Consider the following 19,180-nt stretch of genomic DNA (forward strand, 5'->3'; position numbering starts at 1 on the left):
CAGACAGAGAAAGACAAATATTGTATGACATCCACCCTTTGTTGTGTGTGGCAGAAAAGGCAGTCAGAACACTCCAGACAAGAGAAGAATCATGTTCAGAGGAAGAGCGCCGTGGAAAGCACCCCTCAGTTCTGTGAACTTGGGGCACCCTCTTAGAAGCTGGAGAAGGAGAGTGGTGGGACACAGGATGAAGAAGGAGGTAAGGCCAGGTAAATAATTAATTAGTCATTTTATTAGAATTTTTATGACATACTTTAATATATTGGCATTAAGCCATGTGAGTGACTTAAGTTAAACAGGTGACTTAAAAGATTAAATAAAATACCCCGTGATACTCTTTCATGTTTTTAAGTAAAAATAATATCTGAACCAGTGTTAATTTCTTGATTTTGATGGTTATATTGGAAAACATCTTCATATGGAATATAAACTAATATACTAGGGTGATGGAGTGTCATGTTTGCAACCTACTCTCATAGGTTCAGAAAAAAATTTGTAGTGCACCTGCCTCTTTCTTGTAGGTTTGTTATTACTTCAAAATAATAATGTCAAAGAACCCCAGAAAACCATGGCTCAGGAAGTTATATAACCTGACCTAGGCCACAGGGATAACAAGTGGCAGCTCCAAAGTGCAGCTCAGGTGTGTCTGACTCCTTAGTCCACACCCTTCCCCACCAGCCATGGCCCGGACCTCCAGGCTGCCTCCCCCCAGACCCTTTAAAATCTGCCCAAGAAGACCCCTGCTCCCATTCCTTCACCTGCAGAACCGCATTGCCTCCAAGCCGAGTTGTGGTCCTTAAGCTGGAGCTGCTCCCCAGTTGCCCCAACCCTGCGCTGGCCCTGGCTCCCCATCCTGTGCCTGACAGGGTCGCAGGGCACGTGACAGGCGGCAGCAGGGCAGCTGAAAGCACTCAGGGCTCCAGCGAGGCTCTGACAGGCTCCCTGCTCCTGGGAAAGGGATTCCATTAGCTGAGCTCCCACTCTCCCTGAGGATCTCAAGATTTTTCAGACCACTCACAGGTAAGCATGGCGATTTCTTCCTGTCTCTGTTCCCCATCGTTACCATCCCTACGTTAGAGATTCCCTCCTCATCAAGTGGCTTGAAGAGGGAATCTTACCAATTAAGGCTTCACGTGTCATTCCACTACTTAAAGAAACCGCCACTGCAGGTCATCAGACATCACCAAGGCCGAGACAGAAACTGCTGTCCTCCTGTGACCTTCCAGCCCCCGCCCTGCTTCCCCACCTCTGAGCCTGCCGGGGCGGAGGGCTGGGGAACCCGCCCAGGGTTCACCTGTACCGGTGAACCACGCTCCGTCAACTCAGCTGCAGGCCCCGGAAGCAAGAGCTGGGGGCTCAGTGGGGAGCCACGCCCCATGACAGACAGTTTGTTCCAGCTCACCCTGACCACCCTTTGGCTTCAGACGTGACCTCTGCACACTCTGGAGCCCTATGGACACTTCCAAGAGCCAAAGAGGCTCTGGAGCTGGAATGGCCCCAGGAGGAAGCCCTGTATGTCACTGACCTGCCTCTTTGCTCCCCTGGGAAAAGAGTCCAGCCCTGGTATGTTCTCTCCAGCTGGCGGGCTTTTGGGGGATCGTGATTCTGGGGCTGCGAACGTGTCACGAGCCAGGACCGGGAGGCCAACGCCCAGGAGGGAGAGGGCTCCCTTTGCCACGTGGCTCCATCGGTTCCCGTATAAGTGCTCTCGTTCTTCACTGCTTTGGGGAAAGTGGGTGGAGGGAGAGTGGGTGGCCTCCGGTCCGTGGGAGTTGTCCCTTCTTACCGATCTGGAGTTTCTCTTTAGTGGGTTTCCTAAGTGGCCCTCCAGCTGAGTGCCCTGTGGGGAAAAGTACTGGGTAAACAAGATGACAGCTTCCTGCCTGGCTGTCCTGGAGTAGAGGTCCTTGTGGCAGGCCCCTCCCTGGGGTGGAGAGGAAGCCTGGTAGCCTACGTCAGTATAAATGTTGCTGTCCACCTCGCCACCTGGAGGCAGATCCGGAGGCAGAGAGCCACATAGGCTCTGTTCGTGTGGGTGAGTTTAGCCCCACCACTGGGACTTGTTCCACAGAACCCTAACTATGGGTACAGGAAGGTGGGCTTGCGAATATCCTCATACTTCACTGTGCGCCTGGGCCGGGCCCATTGGCCCCAGGGATTCAGCAGGGCCTGCAGGGTGGAGGCAGGGGGAGAAACAGCCTGCCAAAGAGAAAGCATCCCGAGAAAGCAGGGAGGAGGGGACTCCCTATCACTGACCACCGTGGGGTGGCCAAGACGTGGGCCCTGGTCATCTCTGCTCATCCTCAGGATCATGATCCCTTAGAACTCAAGAGGAACGGGTAGCTGAGAGGATGAGGGACAGATGGAGCGAGTGGATGTTGACCACATCCTTCCTCCCAACAGCCTGGGAGGGACAGGCCAGGATTGCCTCCAGGACAGAAGTTTCAGCTGAAGCCAAGAGAGGTGAAGTGAGTTCCCCACGGTCACACAGCAAGGAACAGAGACTACATTAGAACCAAGGTCCTCTGACTCTCCAGAGCTCTTTACCACTGCTCACCTGCCCAGGTACCACTCCACCTCCAGCCAGAGGGATGGGGCATGAGACCATGTTAGATACCAGATGATGCTGGGAGTTTCCAAGGATAGTATGGGTCTTTCCAGAGCTCCTGTCTGTACCTGCCCTGGCCCTCAGGCTCCATCATGTGCCTGAATCTTGACAAAGCACAGCAAGGGGAGACCTTGGCAAATGCTTCAGGTGGGCCACAGCCTTTCCCTTCCACAGAAGGAGCCGCTGGAGCAGGCACCATGCTGCTGTGCTCTTTGACCCTCACCCTCATCTGGATGGTGGTTTCTGGCCTTGAGTACAACATGAAGGAAGTTTGTCTTGGAAGCCCTGGCACCCCTGGTACTCCTGGATCCCATGGCCTGCCAGGAAGAGATGGGAGAGATGGCATCAAAGGAGACCCTGGACCTCCAGGTACTGAGTGGGAGCTGAGGGACAGTGACCTGTTTTCAGGGGGACTTGCTGTCCAGGGTTCTGGGCTGCGTTCAAGGGTCAGCTGGATGGTGGGAGTTTCCGGGGACCCATAGACTGGAGCAGCCCTGGAGGGTCTACCCTCAAGGTGCCCGTGGAGTGACAGGTGAGTCAGCCTGGCTGATAATGGAGGTCCAGTCCCATCAGCCCCAACCCACTGTGGATGATAGATAGCATACATCCTTGTCCCCCTCTCTCTGCAGGCCCCATGGGCCCCCCTGGAGGAATGCCAGGCCCCCCTGGGCGTGATGGGATGATTGGAGCCCCTGGCCTCACTGGAGAGCGTGGAGAAAAGGGAGAGCCTGGTGAGAGGGGTCCTCCAGGTGAGCAGGATGTGGCCAGTGGACAGAAGCAACTGGACACCGTGCCCATGTGGTCAGTTACTTGAGGGATGAAGGGGAGGAGACAAAACCACGGAAGTCCCCAAAGGGTATATGTTTCAACCTAGATAAGAGAATATGAGGTTGAGAAATCAGAGGGGTCTGGGTCGCGGGCCACAGCGCAGGGACTGGTGGGTAGTGGGAGTGTTCCACGCATCACAACAGCTGATGGGGAGACACAGGGCATCAGGTGTGGGAACTGGGACAGTACTGCGAGGAGGCGAGGCACTTCCTAGTGCTGAGGCACAGGGGCATTCTGAGGGCGCAGGGGCTTATGTGGACCAAGGACCAGACAGATGATATCATTGGGAACCCCGCATGTCCAGGGCAACTCTGCAGCTCTGAGCAGTAATCAAGGTCCATCAGGAGAGTCAGAGAGAACCACATTTGCTCTTGTGGTTGGAAGGTGGGGAAGGGGGCCCTGCCCAGAAACTAGAAAACCCCGCAGAAGTGGACAGACAGAGCCATGAAAGGATATGGCAGGAAAGAAGAGCAGAGAGGGGGCTGAGTAAGTGCGAGGCTGCATTAAAGGACAAGTGTGTAGGGAGTAGGAAACACACTCCAACCTCGGGGACCCTTATGACCTGGGGCCTGGGCAGTGGCTCTAGACAAGTGAAGGGCAGAATGGCAGGCTTGCAGCTGGCCTCACACCTGCTTGGCACAAGTGGGGGTTTTTGTTGGCCTGCCCCTCTTCTTGCTGGGGATCTCTCTTCCACCTTATCTAGACGAGGAGCTCCAGAGCACACTCCTTGAGATCAACCATCAAATCCTGAAGATGATGCGCGGTAAGGGGATCCCTTGGGGCCCTCTGAGGATAGGGGGTTCCCATAAGTTCTCCTCGTTCTCAGCATCAGGCTCCAGACTCTAGAGACTTGACAAACAAGTGTGGACATGGAGGTCCTTGTTCAGATGTTCCTGAACGGCTCAGAGGAGACCGAGGTAGATGTGGATTCTCTCCCTATGTCCTGGGGAAGCAATGTTCCTGGCTGTACTGCTTTCTATTGAATCCCAGGAAATTGCACAGTTTCAGGCACATAATAGACGGTCAATAAGTAATTGTTAAATGGGTGAACGGATAATTAAATGATGGGAGCATGGAGGGGAATCCAGAAAGACTAGGATTGGAAGAGGGAGGGAAGAAGGAGAGAGAGGAAGAGGTGAAGAGATTGCAAAGCGCATAAAGGCAGAGAGCATAAAGGGAAGGAAAAGGACTTGGAAACAAAGAGGCCTGTGGCCTGACCCGGATTCCTCTGCTGTCAGTCCTCAGTCTGCAGGGGTCCATGCTGGCAGTGGGAGAGAAGGTCTTCGCCACCAGTGGGCAGTCGGTCAATTTTGATGCCATTAAAGAGTTGTGTGCCAGAGCAGGTGGACGCATTGCTACCCCAAGGAGTCTAAAGGAGAATGAGGCCATTGCAAACATCGTGAAGAAGCACAATACTTATGCTTACCTGGGCCTGGCTGAGGGTCCCACTGCTGGAAACTTCCACTACGTGGATGGAACCCCTGTGGAATACACCAACTGGTACCCAGGGGAGCCCGGGGGTTGGGGCAAAGAGAAGTGTGTGGAGATGTACACAGATGGCCGGTGGAATGACAAGAACTGCCTGCAGTCCCGACTGGCCATCTGTGAGTTTTGAGCAGGCACCACGGCCACAGGATGGAGAGGGTCCTGCCTTGCCTTTCAGCCCACGTCCTGGGGAATCCACCTGGTCTATGAGGTGCTGTAACACCTTTGTAGCTATAAGAGTTGGAGGTATCTTAGCCACGGCACTCCCCGCTGGGCCCTGACTCCTCCCCCTTGATTACTAATCAGTCTGACTCCCCCCGGAGCCCCTTCTCAGCTTTGCACTCTAGACAGCCACTCTAACTTCGCCCTTTGGCAAGAGAGGGAGGCTTCTTTCTTCCTCTTCTTGTCCAACTCCTTCATTTATAGATGGCAACAGTGAAGTCCTGGGATGGAGGTTCCCTCCAAAAGCACGCACAGGGTGCCTGCTTCCTGGCCCCTCTACTCTTTCTTTGCAGCCCACTGCCTGCCCAGCTTTATCAAGATTTAGCAGTGCTGCTCAAGCATAATGATAGATAGGTGGACTTCTGGGAAATTCCAAATGTGTGGAGCTAAGGATACATTCGGGATTATCTGGCAGCCTGAGGTCTGTGGGGCACAACTGCTCAGGCTCTCCATGAGGTCAGAGGGCCGGGTGGTGCCCCAGCATGGTGGAGGCCAACCCACCCCTAGTGATTGGCATGATTATCCACTCCCTTGACTCTGGGGGTACCAACTCAACTCCCTGACCTAAAAGCAGCCAGCCTATGCCTCTAGGGAAGATCTCACTCCCACCTCAGGCATTACCCAAGTAACTTCCTGCTGATGAACAAATCCCCACCACTTCAGACCTCAGTGAGGTGTTTATTGAGCATATACTATATACCAAGCACCTTGACAAGCACTTCTAAGACATCTTATAAACTATGATTTAATCTTCACACAGTGCCATGGAACGAGCATTATTTTCCCCATTTTTTATACAAGAACACTGAAACTTAAAGAAGTAAAATGTTTTGAGTTTTGTTACACGGAGCAAGTGACAGAGGCTGTTTTCAAACCCATCTACCTGAACCTGAAGCTTATGCTCATCACCACCCCATCCTCTCACTGAGCAGAGATGATTCAAGTGTAATAAATCATGAATATGTTAACATGAGTTTCCATTGCTTTGGTTTCAAGAAATATTTCTGTGATTTTAGAAATCAAGTTAACTCTGGCTCTGAGGCCCCACTTACCTGAAAAGTGGAAAGTTCAATCTCAGGTTAAGCTTTCTTTGTTGGGTGGAAGGGGCAACCTGCTCCCACCCTCAGGTTGTATGGGCAGATGAGGAGTTACAGAAATGTCTGGAGGAACAGAGGAGCATTCGTGTTGATGGCTGGCATCAAGATAGCTCCTGATCTAAGTCTACATGTTCCATTTGAGGGTGGTGATATCATGCCTTCCGTTCCCCACTCAGCCCCCTGGATGTTTGCCATAGCCCAACAGTGGTGGCATTCAGGGCTCTGTGAGCCACCTCAGTCTCAGGACTGCATGGAAAGGGACCATGGCCCCCATGTCCCAAGGCTGTGTGGGAATTGGATCATGTCTCTACTTGCTTGAGGAGATGACCAGATATATGTCCCATCTCCAGAAAGGTCTCCACTTCTCCCACCTTCACATAATGCCCTCCCTCACTGCATATACTTCCTTTTTGGGACAAGAGGAAGTTCTGGATCACAATCCACAAAACCAGATGGGAATAAGCAGAAATATTTCTCATTCTTTCATGAATGTCAATTTTTAATCTGGTCACCCTGCCACATGAGCTTAGGGCCCAGCACACAAATTATTGAGCCTTCCCCAAAATTCAAAAAAGTACGGAGAAACATATTTCCCGTATTTTACAGAGGAACAGTCTAAGTCTCTGAAAATCGTTGTCTTCTCATTTCTTGTTAGGTTTATTTTTACTTCCTTTATGGTGTTATTTGCAATTGTTATTATATTATTTTTATCACATTTTAAATTAATTATTGCTGGTTTATAAGAAAACTATTGATTTATTTTTGGTTGATTGTATATCCAGCCATCATTTTGGATTCTCACCTTCCCCCTAATATTTCTAATAATTGATTCTCACATTTTATAAATATATGCTTATATTTACAAATGACAGAAATTTTGCCTGTTCCTCATGATATTTATATTTCTTATATATCATTCTTATCTTTTTGTAGGGGCCAGGAGACCCTATATATTGTTGAAGACACTCAGTGATGAATGTTATCTTTAGGGGCGCATTGAATGTATAATGAGAACATTTCCAGTATTTCAGCATGGAGTTGCTTGTTTTAGGTTTCTGATGCCTTTATCAAGGCAAAGTTCCCTCTTTTTCATAGTTTGCTGAGATTCATTTTCATCATGAATGTGTACTGAGCTTTATCGGGTGATTTCTTTGGCATTTCCTTTAAGCTGTTAACATCAAAAGGGTGTCAAGTGTGAGTTGAGTCATTTCTTGTTCCTGGGTACTGGCATCTAGAGCCCACAGGTGAGAGTAAAAGGGTCATCTTTTAATGAGTCCAGGGGGTTCCAGGGACCCCACCATGGAACCTGCAAGGTGAGGGCCATTCAACGTGAGTGGTTTAGTAATTCGCATTCTGTTGGTCAGTATAAGGAAGACTAAAGAGGCGAAAGCAAGCTGACCTTCCATGGGTGACATCTGTACTCTCACAATGGAATTTATCCCTTCCTCTCCTCTCCCTGTGGCATGGGGGAGGGGACTGTCCTATCCTCCTCCTAATCTTTGCAAATAGGGATGCCCGAATTACTTTGCCTTCCTTCCCTCATTAAGTCACCTAACGCGGGAATCTCTTGTTCTAAAATTGCTGAAGAGCTGAACCAGCAGAGGGCCTGATCTTGCTGAGGCATCGGGAGATGGAGAAGGGGGAGAATAGAACTGTTAGCAGGTATGTTCTGGGGCAATGTGGATTTCCACCACTTGGATGGAATTTCCCAGGGGCTGCCAATGTCGATGTCATGGAAGCTAGCCATAGTTTAAGCCCTACTCACGAGCAGATTGCTTCTTGGAACACAGGGACTTGAAGAGCAAGAGACTATGAAGTGACATGTTCACTGATGTCATGTTGAGGGTAGGGAGCAGGCAGCTGGAGGCTTTTACAGAGCCCCTTATCTGAAGGACCAGCTCCTGGGAGGAGCTGTCGTTTATAATCAGTCATACAGAGGGACCCAACAACCAGTTAGGATGGGCCGAGAAGCAGCAGTGTTCCCACTGATACATGGTGCCTCCTGTGAGCAGGTATTGCCACCCTGGGCACCATCACTCTCTCTACCAACCACACATGCAAAAAAAAAAAACATAAGAGAGGAGGCACTGTCCACCCTTCACTTCAAGAAGCCACCACTCTATGGCCAGGGTGGTGATGAATCAGAGATAAAACGGATTTTAGTGACAAAACTAAGGGACAATAATCATTTGGACTATATTTGAACTCAACCCTAGAAAGTTTGTATTCCAAGGGAAGAATAGGTATGAAGAATTTTGAGAGCATGTATTAGTTTCGAGAAAAGGGTGAGCTTCAAGCCTCAAGATTGTACATATCTACATTAAGATTCTTAAACTTGTTATATATTAAATTAGTGAGTTAACTGGACTATGTTTTGATGTTGAACCATCTTTGCATTCCTGGGATACCCTACTTGGTCTAATGGCTGATACTCTCATCACACTTACCACGTGCCAGGTATTATACTTCCATTAACTCATATAATCCTCATTAACCCTATTATGTAGATGTTATTATTACGCCCAATTTACAGATGAGAATATTGAGGCACGTAGAGATTAAAGTGATTTTCCAAAGATCATGCAGCCAGTTCATGGCAGAAGTGGGCTATGAATACAGGAAGTCAGATTCCAGGGACTGTGCTATTAACCATGGATGCATGGCTGGACTTTAATAGCTCTTTTTTTACTTCAAGCTTTCAGGGGAGTTCCTGTTCGCTCCACATCATTTCATTATTCTGATATTAGCGGCTACTGGGGACATATTCTTCCCACATTTAAAGCTGCTGCTCCCTTAGTGTCCGCTCACGGTCACATGGCCAAGCCAAATATCAAAGGGGTTGGGGTGTTTACTCCACATACTCCAGTGGGAGGCATTGCAAAGTACCATGGCAAAGGGCATGGATATATATTTCTACGAAAAGAAAATGTGGAAATCAGGAGAGTAATTCAAACCACCAGGGTTATGTTTGCCAAATTTGTTTATTTTTGCAAAGAACGAGCGTTTCTGAAATTTTATTAATAGCTCTATAGTTATTTCCTTATTGTAGTTCGAGTTTCACTGTTTAATTTTTATTTATTCCTTATTTATTTATTATTCCTTCTTTATTCCTTATTTATACTGTCTTTTTTAAAATTAAATTTATTTATTTATTTTTGGCTGTGTTTGGTCTTCGTTGCTTTGAGCAGGCTTTCTCTAGTTGCGGCGAGCGGGGGCTACTCTTCCTTGTGGTGCGCGGGTTTCTCATTGTCATGGCTTCTCTTGTTGCAGAGCACAGGCTTTAGGCACGCGGGATTCAGTAGCTGTGGTGCGCGGGCTTCAGTACTTGTGGCTCATGGGCTCTACAGCGCAGATAGTTGTGGTGCACGGGCTTAGTTGTTCTGCTGCATGTGGGATCTTCCCGGGCCAGGAATCGAACCCCCGTCCCCTGCATTAGCAGGCAGATTCTTAACCACTGCGCCACCAGGGAAGCCCTATACTGTCTTTTTAAAACTATCAATTTATCTGTTGTCTAGAGTTGACAGCATTCCGAGGCCTAGTTTTGAGTCTTGTGTCAGTCAGATTTCACTCTACTTATTTTTCACTGTGTTCAGTAGTTTTTATAAGGTGAATTCAAATTTACCTGATCTCCATCTGAGAAAATCCTGAGGTGCCTGGGTTAAGGGTAAGGTCCTCCATTGCTTTTACGTCCCCATGCTACACTAGATTGTGATGAGCTGGGACACTTGAAAAACAATTTTTCATCTTGGCATGAAGGGAAAATTTTAATAATAATAATAATAGCAAAATAATACTAATAAGCATAAATTCAAACCCCAGATCTATGACAGGACAGACTCAATGGATACGCATCCTCGAGGGGGGGCTTTTTCCCACCAGAGTCAAGTATTTCTTATTGTCCCTTTGCTCGCAGTGCATATCCCTCCCTCCTCCCGTTCTATCCTCTTCCCTCCTTCTAAAGCCATCTTTCCTCTAAGTCCGTAGGACATATAGGGTCCTGGTTGTATGTAAATCTCTCAGCTTCAGATTTCCACCTTTCTGGGAGGTCTGCTCATTTGCCGTAGGGTTTGAGAGTTCTTTGTCCTCTGAGCCTATGGGCCCTTCGGAGTTGTGTCAATGGCATCAGGAAACACAGCCCTGAGGGGGGGTCTTCTTTACAAGGGGCCCCTCTCAGTGCCTGGCAGCCTCCTTGATAACAGGAACCTGGGAGGCTTGCTGAACAGGGCACAGTGACTTGAGTACACAAGGGCCGATGACTCTTGAGGGTCCAAAGCAGCAATCACAAGGCAGAGTCCAAGGGAAGCGGCCCTACCCCTGCCCCACCGCAGGGAAAAAGCAAACCTCTACAGTTGTTTGGTGAGACTAAGTGTTTCAAAGAGTGGGTGTAAGTTTGGGGGAAGGCAGGAATCAAAAGTTGTATCAGTGACTTGAAAAAGGCCACTTGATCAGCCTCTGGAGATAAGAACCAGACACTCCTGGAAACCCAGGCGTGGAGGAGCCGCAGACTGATCTGGTGTCTGCCCTGCTCAGGGTCTCTGCTTCCCTTCTCACTCTCTCAGTGGATCCTCCCCACGTGCCCAGCCCTGAGTTACACCCTGGAGACAAGGAGGGGAATCAAATGCAGCTCCTGCCCTAGAAAAGTATTAAAAGCACTGGGAGAGTGGGCACAGATGTTAGCTCTAGCTGGAGGCAAGTCAAGAGGGCCACTTGGAGGACACGATGCCGGAGGATTCCTTTGTTCCACAAATGTTTGAGCGTTGATTCCGTTTCCAGGCCCTCTCAGAGATGGGGAAGCAAGATGCCTGTTCTCATGAAGTTCCTGTTCTAAAGGAGTGGGATGGTCAATAAATATGCAACCAAAGAAATAAGACAATTTTACATAGAGAAGGATTATAAGCAGATAACTAAAACAGAGAATTATAATTTTGTGATAGAATGGTTAGGGAAAGCCCTTTCTCCAGCAATAATATTTAAGATGAAATCTGAACAACAACAAGCAATTATGCAAAGATGGAGAGAAGTGTCCTAAGCTGGAAGAGCTAGTGCAAATGCCCATGTTCAGCTTTGAATCTGAGTTGTCTACAAACACTTCCTTTCCTTGTGCCTAGCGCTGCAACGCACCCAGACAGGGCAGCTGACGAATGTTCTGAATGACAAGGGAGGAATGAGGTGACTCAGTGTTGTAGGTGTTTAACCCCTTCCCTCCTGCTCCTAGTAAATTAAATATGAATGGAAGGGGGAACTAGGCAGAACAACTGATACACAGGTGTACGCCTGTACATGTGTGTCTGCATGAGCACGTGTTTGGTAGGATGTCTATGCATGTCCCTTCCAGAGACAAATATTTAGAAAGAACTGTCCTCTGGGATTCTGATCTATGATCTGGGAATCTGTGATTCTAGAGGATCAGATAGCAAAGCTATAGAGACAGATGCATGGGAAGGAGCAGTGGGAGGAGTCTGGGGTGTTGCAGTAGAGAGCTGCCCAGTGCTAAGCTGGAGACCCCACCAGCAGCCCTGGAGAACTGCCCAGGATACAGCGGTTCTAAGGATGGTTGTTTATTAATCTGGGGTTGAAGGCCAGTCCAGCACTGTCCCTGGTCACCAGACTAATTGGGGCTGACATTGCTGAGGCGTCTGCCAGAGGCCTAGGCTGGAGGACCAGCTTCCCTGCCATAGCCTCTGTGCTCTGAGGAGGCCCCTAGTAAGTCATTTCTGAGGACAGAAGAGGAGGCCTCGGCCAAGAGTCTGGCCACTTGGCTTGACCCTGGTGAGTTCCAGGCAGGGGCTGTGGTGGGGTTGTCAGGCCCCCTGAGGGCCTCTGTCTCTCTGACCTGGGACCTTGTGCCCTTCCTGGATCCAGGTTACCATCTGCAAACTAAAGGTGGTCTTTTCAGCTAAACAGAAGAATGGAAGTGGGGTGTGTATGCCAGCAACATGTTTAGCTCTGGCTTTGGCCTCCCACATAATCAGGGGAGCTTAAGAGAGAGGGAAGGTGGAGAAGATTTGATCAAGAAAATTCCCTTCCGGGACTTCCCTGGCAGTCCAGCGGTTAAGAATCTGTGCTTCCACGGCAGAGGGCACGGGTTCCATCCCTGGTCAGAGAACTGGGATCCCACATGCCACACAGTGCAGCCAAAACAAAATAAACAAACAAACAAACAAACAAAAAACAACAAAAAAGAGAGAGCACATAAATAAATTTAAAAATTAAAAATCCTAAAAAAAAAAAAGAAAGAAGGAAAGAAAGAAAATTCCCTCCCAACTTCCTACTTCTCACTGAGTCCTGGAGGGAAGGAAGGGTTAAGGGAGCTGACAGGCCAGGGTGGCCAAGGACAGATGCAGTAGTTATGCAGGGACGTTGGAATTAGAGGTCAGAGAGGAGCAGAGGGATAGGCCCATGGGGGCTGGGCTGTGAGGCTTCCTGGAAGGGGACCAGCTCGAGCAAAGGCTGGATGGGAATCTGATGGCTGGATGGGGGCACAGAGCCGGAGAAGCGTCTCAGAAGCGTGCAGAGGATCCTGCCAGGAGGAGTACGAGCTGACCCTGCTGGGCCCAGGGTGAACAGAAATTTTAGGAGCCTGGGTTCTGGCTGGAAAAATGGCCTCTCGGTGGAAAATCTCAAAGCAAGGGAAGGAGGTAAATCTAAGTGGCAACTGGCCAGGATCAATGACCAAAGAAGGTTCCATTCTCAGGGTCAGAACAAGTTTCCATACCTCAGGGTACTCTGGGTCCCGAGTCCCAGCAAGTGCCTGTCACAAAGTAGAGACTTTATTAAACAGGATGATTGACGGGTTGTTGGGGAAACAGCTGTGATTCTGGGGGTGGTTGGGGCCCTGTGGTGTAAAACAGATTTTTATGCGACACGAGACAACGGATGTTGTAAAACAGGTCCCGCCAAGCAATGGGTCACATGCTATAGTTTGAGTCTACCTTTAGCGTCCATAGGAAGGAGAAGAGGGAAATTTAGGCTACTTAGGCCCTCAAGAAAGGGAGTTGAGAAGAGAGTAGCCAAAGGTCATGCAAGAAATGAGCTCTCTTTGCCGGGCCATCGGGCACAGGGCTTGTGTGGCATTTGTAGACCCTGTGGGCTTTCGTGCTTAGGGCTGCCTAACCAACTAAGCCTTGGGCCCACAGGGCATGAGAGCCCCAGGGCAAGTGGGCCCCTGTGATATTACTCTTGCATCTATATTTGTTTTAGCACTGATCTAACTCTAATACATCTTGCCTGTGCTAGTAATAGTTTTCCTAGTAGCCTGGGAGTAACTCAGGGCCAAGAGTTGTGACATCCCCCTCTGTGTCAGCTGCCCCGAGCACAGGGTCCAACACATCAGAGATGGTAGCAAACCAAATGAGATGGAATTATTTTCTTTGACTTTCTCCACTCTCAGGTAAGGACCATGTTCCTGCTTTTGTCACTTCCTGTCCTCCTTCTGTGTGTGGTGACAACATCCTGCTCAGCAACAAAAGCCTGTGAGGATGCCCAGAAGACCTGTTCAGTGGTGACCTGTGGCATCCCGGTCACCAACGGCACCCCAGGCAGAGATGGGCGAGAGGGACCCAAGGGAGAAAAGGGAGAACCAGGTATAGGACAGGCCGCTCTGACTTCTTCAATCTTTTACCCCAACGGGAGGGTGTTCTCTATAAGGGATCTAGGATTGAGACATGAGGAGGCTCACCTTTCATTATGGTAGGTGACGATTCCCTCAGAAAAACTCCTGTAAAAGGGCATTCTCTCCAAAATAAGGATGCTTCTCTGGCTCTCCAGGATCCCTCACTGCCACCCAGGAACTGGTGATGCTCAGGGAGCTGGCCCTTAGGACAGGCCATCCCCTGAGACGCAGGAGGATCTTTCTTCTTTGGATCACTGCTAGCTGAGTGGTGGTTTCTTGGGGTCAATCAAATATTGAGCTTTTGGAGAAAGAGAATGAGTGACAGACACTGGGTCACATTTCCTTCCTCTTCCAACAGGGCCAGGGCTCAGAGGCTTGCAGGGCCCTCCAGGGAAAATGGGGCCTCAAGGAAATATAGGGAATCCTGGGCTTCCAGGACCAAAGGGCCACAAAGGAGATCGTGGAGACAGTTCGGGTAAGGAGCTCACCCCAGCAAGTGATGTGGGCTGAGGGGACCCAGGACCTGGGAATTCCAGGGCCAGGTGGGAGGTGCCCCGTCTCCTGCTGCCCCACTGGAAGATGCTCAGCTCTGCTTCCTGATCCAGCGCCCTCATTCCTCTCAGTTCCTTGGGGCCCAAGGGGATTCCCACTGGTGCCCCGGTATAGACTTCCGAACCCTGCCCGCCTCACCCTCAGCAGACCTCTGTAGGACATGTGCCCTGGCCCTTCTTCAGCTGCAACAGTCCAGTATGTGGTTCCAGGCTGCAAGGGAGGAAACTGGTCCTCTCTGCTGTTGGATTTTGTCTGTTGTCACAAGAGTGGCATGAAAAGGGTTGGCCTCATAGGACCCCTGGATAATGGGGGACATCACAGCAACTTAGTTCAGAGTAAATAAATTCAGTAACAACAAAACCAAAAGGATGACCTCTTACTTATATTTGTCCACTGGCCTATCAGAATAATAAACGTATTAAAGAGTTTGCCTAGAATAGGAAATGAAAATATGATTAAGAAAAATTTTCAAAAAGGAGAAAAATTAGCTGGGCCTTTTCTTATAAATAATTATAATATTGCAATATTTAAGCAGTATATGAAGAAAAGGATCCAGAGCTATAGTTTATGGTATTATTATTATTATTTCCAGAGTTATAGTTTATAATAGTTACTAAGTATATCTGAGAAGGCAGGAATACAGTTTTTTTTCCCTTTTGCTTCTTTTTGTTTTCTTATTTTTCTGGAATACGAATACTTTTCAGTAAGCTAATTTTTTTTTTCCAAAATACTCTGCTCTCCAATTGAGGGTCTTCTTCTAAATAAATATCCTCTCCCTATTGCTTTATAGTTGCCGAGGCTAAGCTGGCTGACTTAGAGGGACGGATAAGGAGCCTGAAATCACAACTGGATCAAATCAAAAAGTGTAAGCTTTTTTTCTGTCCCCAATGTGCTCTTGACTCTAACTTTTTTCTCCAGAATGCTCTAGGTTTTGGGGGGACGGTGGAAAAGAACTTACACTTATGACAACTTATTATATACTAGGTGGGAATTTTCTCATAATTTGGTTTTATTCAATCATCTTGCCATCCCTATTTGTGGGTATTACACCCATTTTATTTACAGGTGAGAAAAAAATAGGTCCGGGAAGTATAGATAATTCATTCAACAGCATACAGTTAGGAAGTGGGAAGGAGGATGGCATGGAGGTCTGCTGACTCTGGAATCTTTGCTCCTTCCTTAGCACCCACGGGCCTCAGATGGCGGTCCATGCCTCTTTCTCATCCTGGTGCCCATGTCTGGCAGTGGGGCTCAAGCATGTTTCCCTAGGTCCACCTGTACTGGAACAGTTTTTAACAGATATTTGTCCTAAGGATGGGATATGCCAGGAGAGCCCCGGCTTGCTGCCAGGGACTTGCCTTCCACCTTCTTACTAGGATCTCACCAGAGGTGGTAGAGAATGGGGCTCAACCCCAGACTCCCAAGTTCCCAGAGAAGGGCTTTTTCATCTGCTGTCCCAGGCTGGGCTTGAAGCCAAGTCAACCTCACCTACATTTTGTGATTTCAGTGCAAAGCTTCTCCTTGGGTAAAAAGTCTGGAAAGATGCTCTACGTGACCAATGGTGAAAAGATGCCTTTTTCCAAAGTGAAGGCTCTGTGCGCTGAGCTTGGGGCCACTGTGGCCACCCCCAAGAATGCTGAGGAGAACAAAGCCATCCAGGACATGGCCCCTGACATTGCTTTCCTGGGCATCACAGATGAGGTGACCGAAGGCCAGTTTATGTATGTAACAGGAGGGAGGATGGGCTACAGCAACTGGAAGAAGAATGAGCCTAATAACCATGGCTCAGGGGAGGACTGTGTCCTCCTCCTAAGAGATGGGCTCTGGAATGACATCTCCTGCTCCTCCTCCTTCTTGGCCATCTGTGAATTCCCAGCCTGAAGAGGCAGGTTCCTCCGCCCCCTCCTTGGCTCCCTGCTGAGGTCCCTGCTGCTCTGAAAGAGAATTCAGTGCCAGTTTCCCCATGTCCAGTGTTGATTCATTCCTTCATGGGGATGGGAGAAAAGCAAGGGGACATATTTGACTGTGGGAGGATGAAGTGAAAAGAGACTGACAGTGGGGCATGAGAGTTTCTGGTCCAGTCCAGTCCATGGCAAAGGACACCTTCTGTCCTGCCAAAGAGCACAGCATTGGGTCAGAGTCAATCTCAGAAAAAGCACATTCAAACCCTCTCCTTTTTTAGTGAGGACACTGCAGCCCAGCAGATGGATCAATGGAGGTCCACATCTGTGTCCGAGCAGGCAGTGTCTCAGCTTCCAAGAGATCCAATTCCCATTTTTCCAAGTTGCCACTACCTGGTGTCAGAGTCTCCTTCCCATGGCTAGCCCAGCCCTGTCTACGACATGAGTGTAGTTTTTAGCTGTTCATGAGCTATACACTGAAACTGTGACACCTGGCAGTGTCCTACATGGGTGACAGCGAATAGTCCTAGGAATCCCCTCACTTGCCCAAGTGGCTGTGGCCTCCCAAGGGTCATTAGGGTGATCTTGAGAACAAAGGGCAGCCTTCCCTTCCCGCATGCTTTTAGGAGACTCTTTTGATATTGTGGCCTATGCCGGTATCGCGGGAGGAGGCAAATGGTCAGGCAGGCTGGGTCCTTCCGTACTAGGGCATCATCGGTCTTAATGCCTCCATGTTCAACATCCCCTTTCTTCTGTGACATCCTCATCCCATTATAGGTCAATGGGTCCATTATTCTTAGAGACAAGAGGGAAGATCTCCCTAAAGGTGCATTTCACACACTGGGGGGCAAATGATGCAGCCATCCAGTCAGCAAATAAAACCGCTCCTCTGAGCAGAGTTCTGACACCATCTTGGCCCACAGTCAAGCTCATGACCGTGGATGTTCTTGAGAAATCTCAGGGTGGACGGAGCTGAGATTCTATGGAGCCCAGGCAGCAAACTGGGGGAAGAGGGTGAATTCCGCTTCCAGCTGTATGCCAATCACAAAATGAGATTGAAAATGTTTCATGAATGGGCTAAGGGCCACTTTAACTTCATGAAATATCTTTGCTAAATTAGTTTTCCATCTTATTTTTCTTTGTATCCGAACTACCAGAGGGAGCGCCTCACACTTGGTAAGTGCTTGATGAGTGTTTGTTGCATGGGTACACCAAAGAATTACCAAATGGACGAGTGGGTGGGATACTGCACATTGAATATTATAGGGTAGAGTTCTCTCTGAGGTGTGCTTCTTCTGTGAGGCTGTCGGGGTAGGGGTGGGGTGTGCTGAAGACATTGGGGCTGGCAGGGGGAGGAGGACAGTACCTGTGTCCTCAGCCTCTGGCCCACTTAGACTGTCACATCACTGAATTTTCAACCTCATGAAGCTCTTCTTCAGGCATGCACTTGGGAGCAGTGAGAAGGGTACTTTCGTGATGTACAGCAGAACGATCCACTATTTGCACTCCAAATCCAGACTGCTTGCCAAAGGAATGGGAAACTGCCTAAAATTTAGAGGCACATATGAAACCTAGGTAACGTAGGTTATGGCAAATAGAAAAAGGAAAGACCAGAAAGTTTTTAGAAGGAAAGAAGATACATGTAAGACAACCCAGAACAAGAGAATTATCAAAATCAAGCATGAAAGTTGCACCTGAATCTTCTCATTGCCAAGACAAAAATGAGAAAATGGACAGGTAACCATTATATCATTCTTTCTATTTTATGTAAGGGGGGACGGGGACCATGTCTACCCTGAGATGATTGTCTCCTTTGTTTATACTGTGTATAAAGGTCAGTGTACAAGACGCAGTCATGTGCTTCACAGGAATTGTTTCCCAGCATGTAATGAGTGCCCCCTCAGTCAGGGAAATGCAATAAAAATCTGTGGATGAGCTCAAATTCTTCCATTTCCCTTTCAGTCTTCTCCTAGTTCCTTCCATGGTGCTCCTTTCCCCCTTCATCCCTCAATCACTAGAGCCTCACATTCCTACTCTGAGAGCTTTCTATGCCACCCAAGACCTGACCCTGCTCCCCTACCCTTAAGTCATCCCCAGTGGACATGAAGCTTTCTCCCCAGGCTCTTGGACATGTGGAGCTGGTTCTCCCCCTGATGTAGCACCTGATCGTCTTTTCAGATCTCCTCTCTCTAAATGTATCCCCTGGCCGGCATTCTTCCCTCAGTCTAGGATTGAGGCAACAACCTCCCTGTATTTACTTCCCAATTCTTATCAGCAAGCAGTGGGCAAATCAGCTCAAGAGAAGGTGGAGTTAACCTAAAAATGGATTCTCATGAGAGTCCAAGGATAGAAACTACAGTTCATCCAGGCTTCCCAAGACCTGAAACAAGAGGGAAATTATGGATTCAAGAATACTGTCCAGACCATCTCTTTCACTCTCTCAAGGGCTGAAGGCAGGCTGTTTTCCTTTACTAAGGGACATATGATGATTGACATCTCTTGCACAGGGGACCTATTGAAGCCAGGTGCTCCAAGGACAGACCTCAGGGGCCTCGGGCAGCACATTGCCCTCGGGACTTCAGGACTCTGAGCAACTTCTTGAGCCCCGTTGTTTGTTCTCGTGAAATAGGAGTCTTCGCCATGGCATGCTGGCTCCCTGGGCCTCAGTTTCCCTATCTGTAAATTGGTCAGTAATGGCTTCTCCCTTTTAAAGCTGGATGAATCAATGATCCCACACAGATGCAGACCTGCAGAGCCCTTTCAGGCGCAAAGCTGCAGGATCCGAGAACTGTCTTCCGTTTTTGTTACCTGCCAATTTTTTCCAAACTCATTGTGCCCTGAACACTTATCACCAATTTCTCAGTTCTATAGAAAG

General features: G+C 48.7%; 2 protein-coding genes across 2 annotated transcripts; both read left to right on the top strand.

The window, feature by feature from the left end:
- Positions 1–1,959: 1,959 nt before the first annotated feature.
- Positions 1,960–10,067, top strand: LOC309971731 (pulmonary surfactant-associated protein A-like). Its single transcript, XM_082855085.1, has 5 exons — positions 1,960–2,035; positions 2,783–2,977; positions 3,238–3,375; positions 4,140–4,199; positions 4,675–10,067. The coding sequence occupies exons 2-5, from the start codon at positions 2,806–2,808 to the stop codon at positions 5,049–5,051; spliced, it is 747 nt and encodes a 248-aa protein (XP_082711211.1). The 5' UTR covers positions 1,960–2,035; positions 2,783–2,805; the 3' UTR covers positions 5,052–10,067.
- A 903-nt stretch (positions 10,068–10,970) lies between these two features.
- On the top strand, positions 10,971–17,586 carry LOC309971254 (mannose-binding protein A-like). The gene is made up of 5 exons (XM_082854145.1): positions 10,971–12,009; positions 13,631–13,823; positions 14,211–14,327; positions 15,195–15,269; positions 15,912–17,586. The coding sequence occupies exons 2-5, from the start codon at positions 13,640–13,642 to the stop codon at positions 16,283–16,285; spliced, it is 750 nt and encodes a 249-aa protein (XP_082710271.1). The 5' UTR covers positions 10,971–12,009; positions 13,631–13,639; the 3' UTR covers positions 16,286–17,586.
- The last annotated feature ends 1,594 nt before the right edge of the window (positions 17,587–19,180 follow it).

This window comes from Leucopleurus acutus (genome assembly GCF_964270905.1).
Source record: "Leucopleurus acutus genome assembly, chromosome: 14".
Lineage (NCBI taxonomy): Eukaryota > Metazoa > Chordata > Mammalia > Artiodactyla > Delphinidae > Leucopleurus > Leucopleurus acutus.

Coding starts and splice junctions, on each gene's coding strand:
- LOC309971731 (XM_082855085.1), top strand. CDS start 2,806: ATGCTGCTGTGCTCTTTGACCCTCACCCTCATCTGGATGGTGGTTTCT. Junction 2,978..3,237: donor AGGAGACCCTGGACCTCCAG/GTACTGAGTGGG, acceptor CTCTCTCTGCAG/GCCCCATGGGCCCCCCTGGA. Junction 4,200..4,674: donor AATCCTGAAGATGATGCGCG/GTAAGGGGATCC, acceptor CTCTGCTGTCAG/TCCTCAGTCTGCAGGGGTCC.
- LOC309971254 (XM_082854145.1), top strand. CDS start 13,640: ATGTTCCTGCTTTTGTCACTTCCTGTCCTCCTTCTGTGTGTGGTGACA. Junction 14,328..15,194: donor AGATCGTGGAGACAGTTCGG/GTAAGGAGCTCA, acceptor ATTGCTTTATAG/TTGCCGAGGCTAAGCTGGCT. Junction 15,270..15,911: donor ACTGGATCAAATCAAAAAGT/GTAAGCTTTTTT, acceptor TTGTGATTTCAG/TGCAAAGCTTCTCCTTGGGT.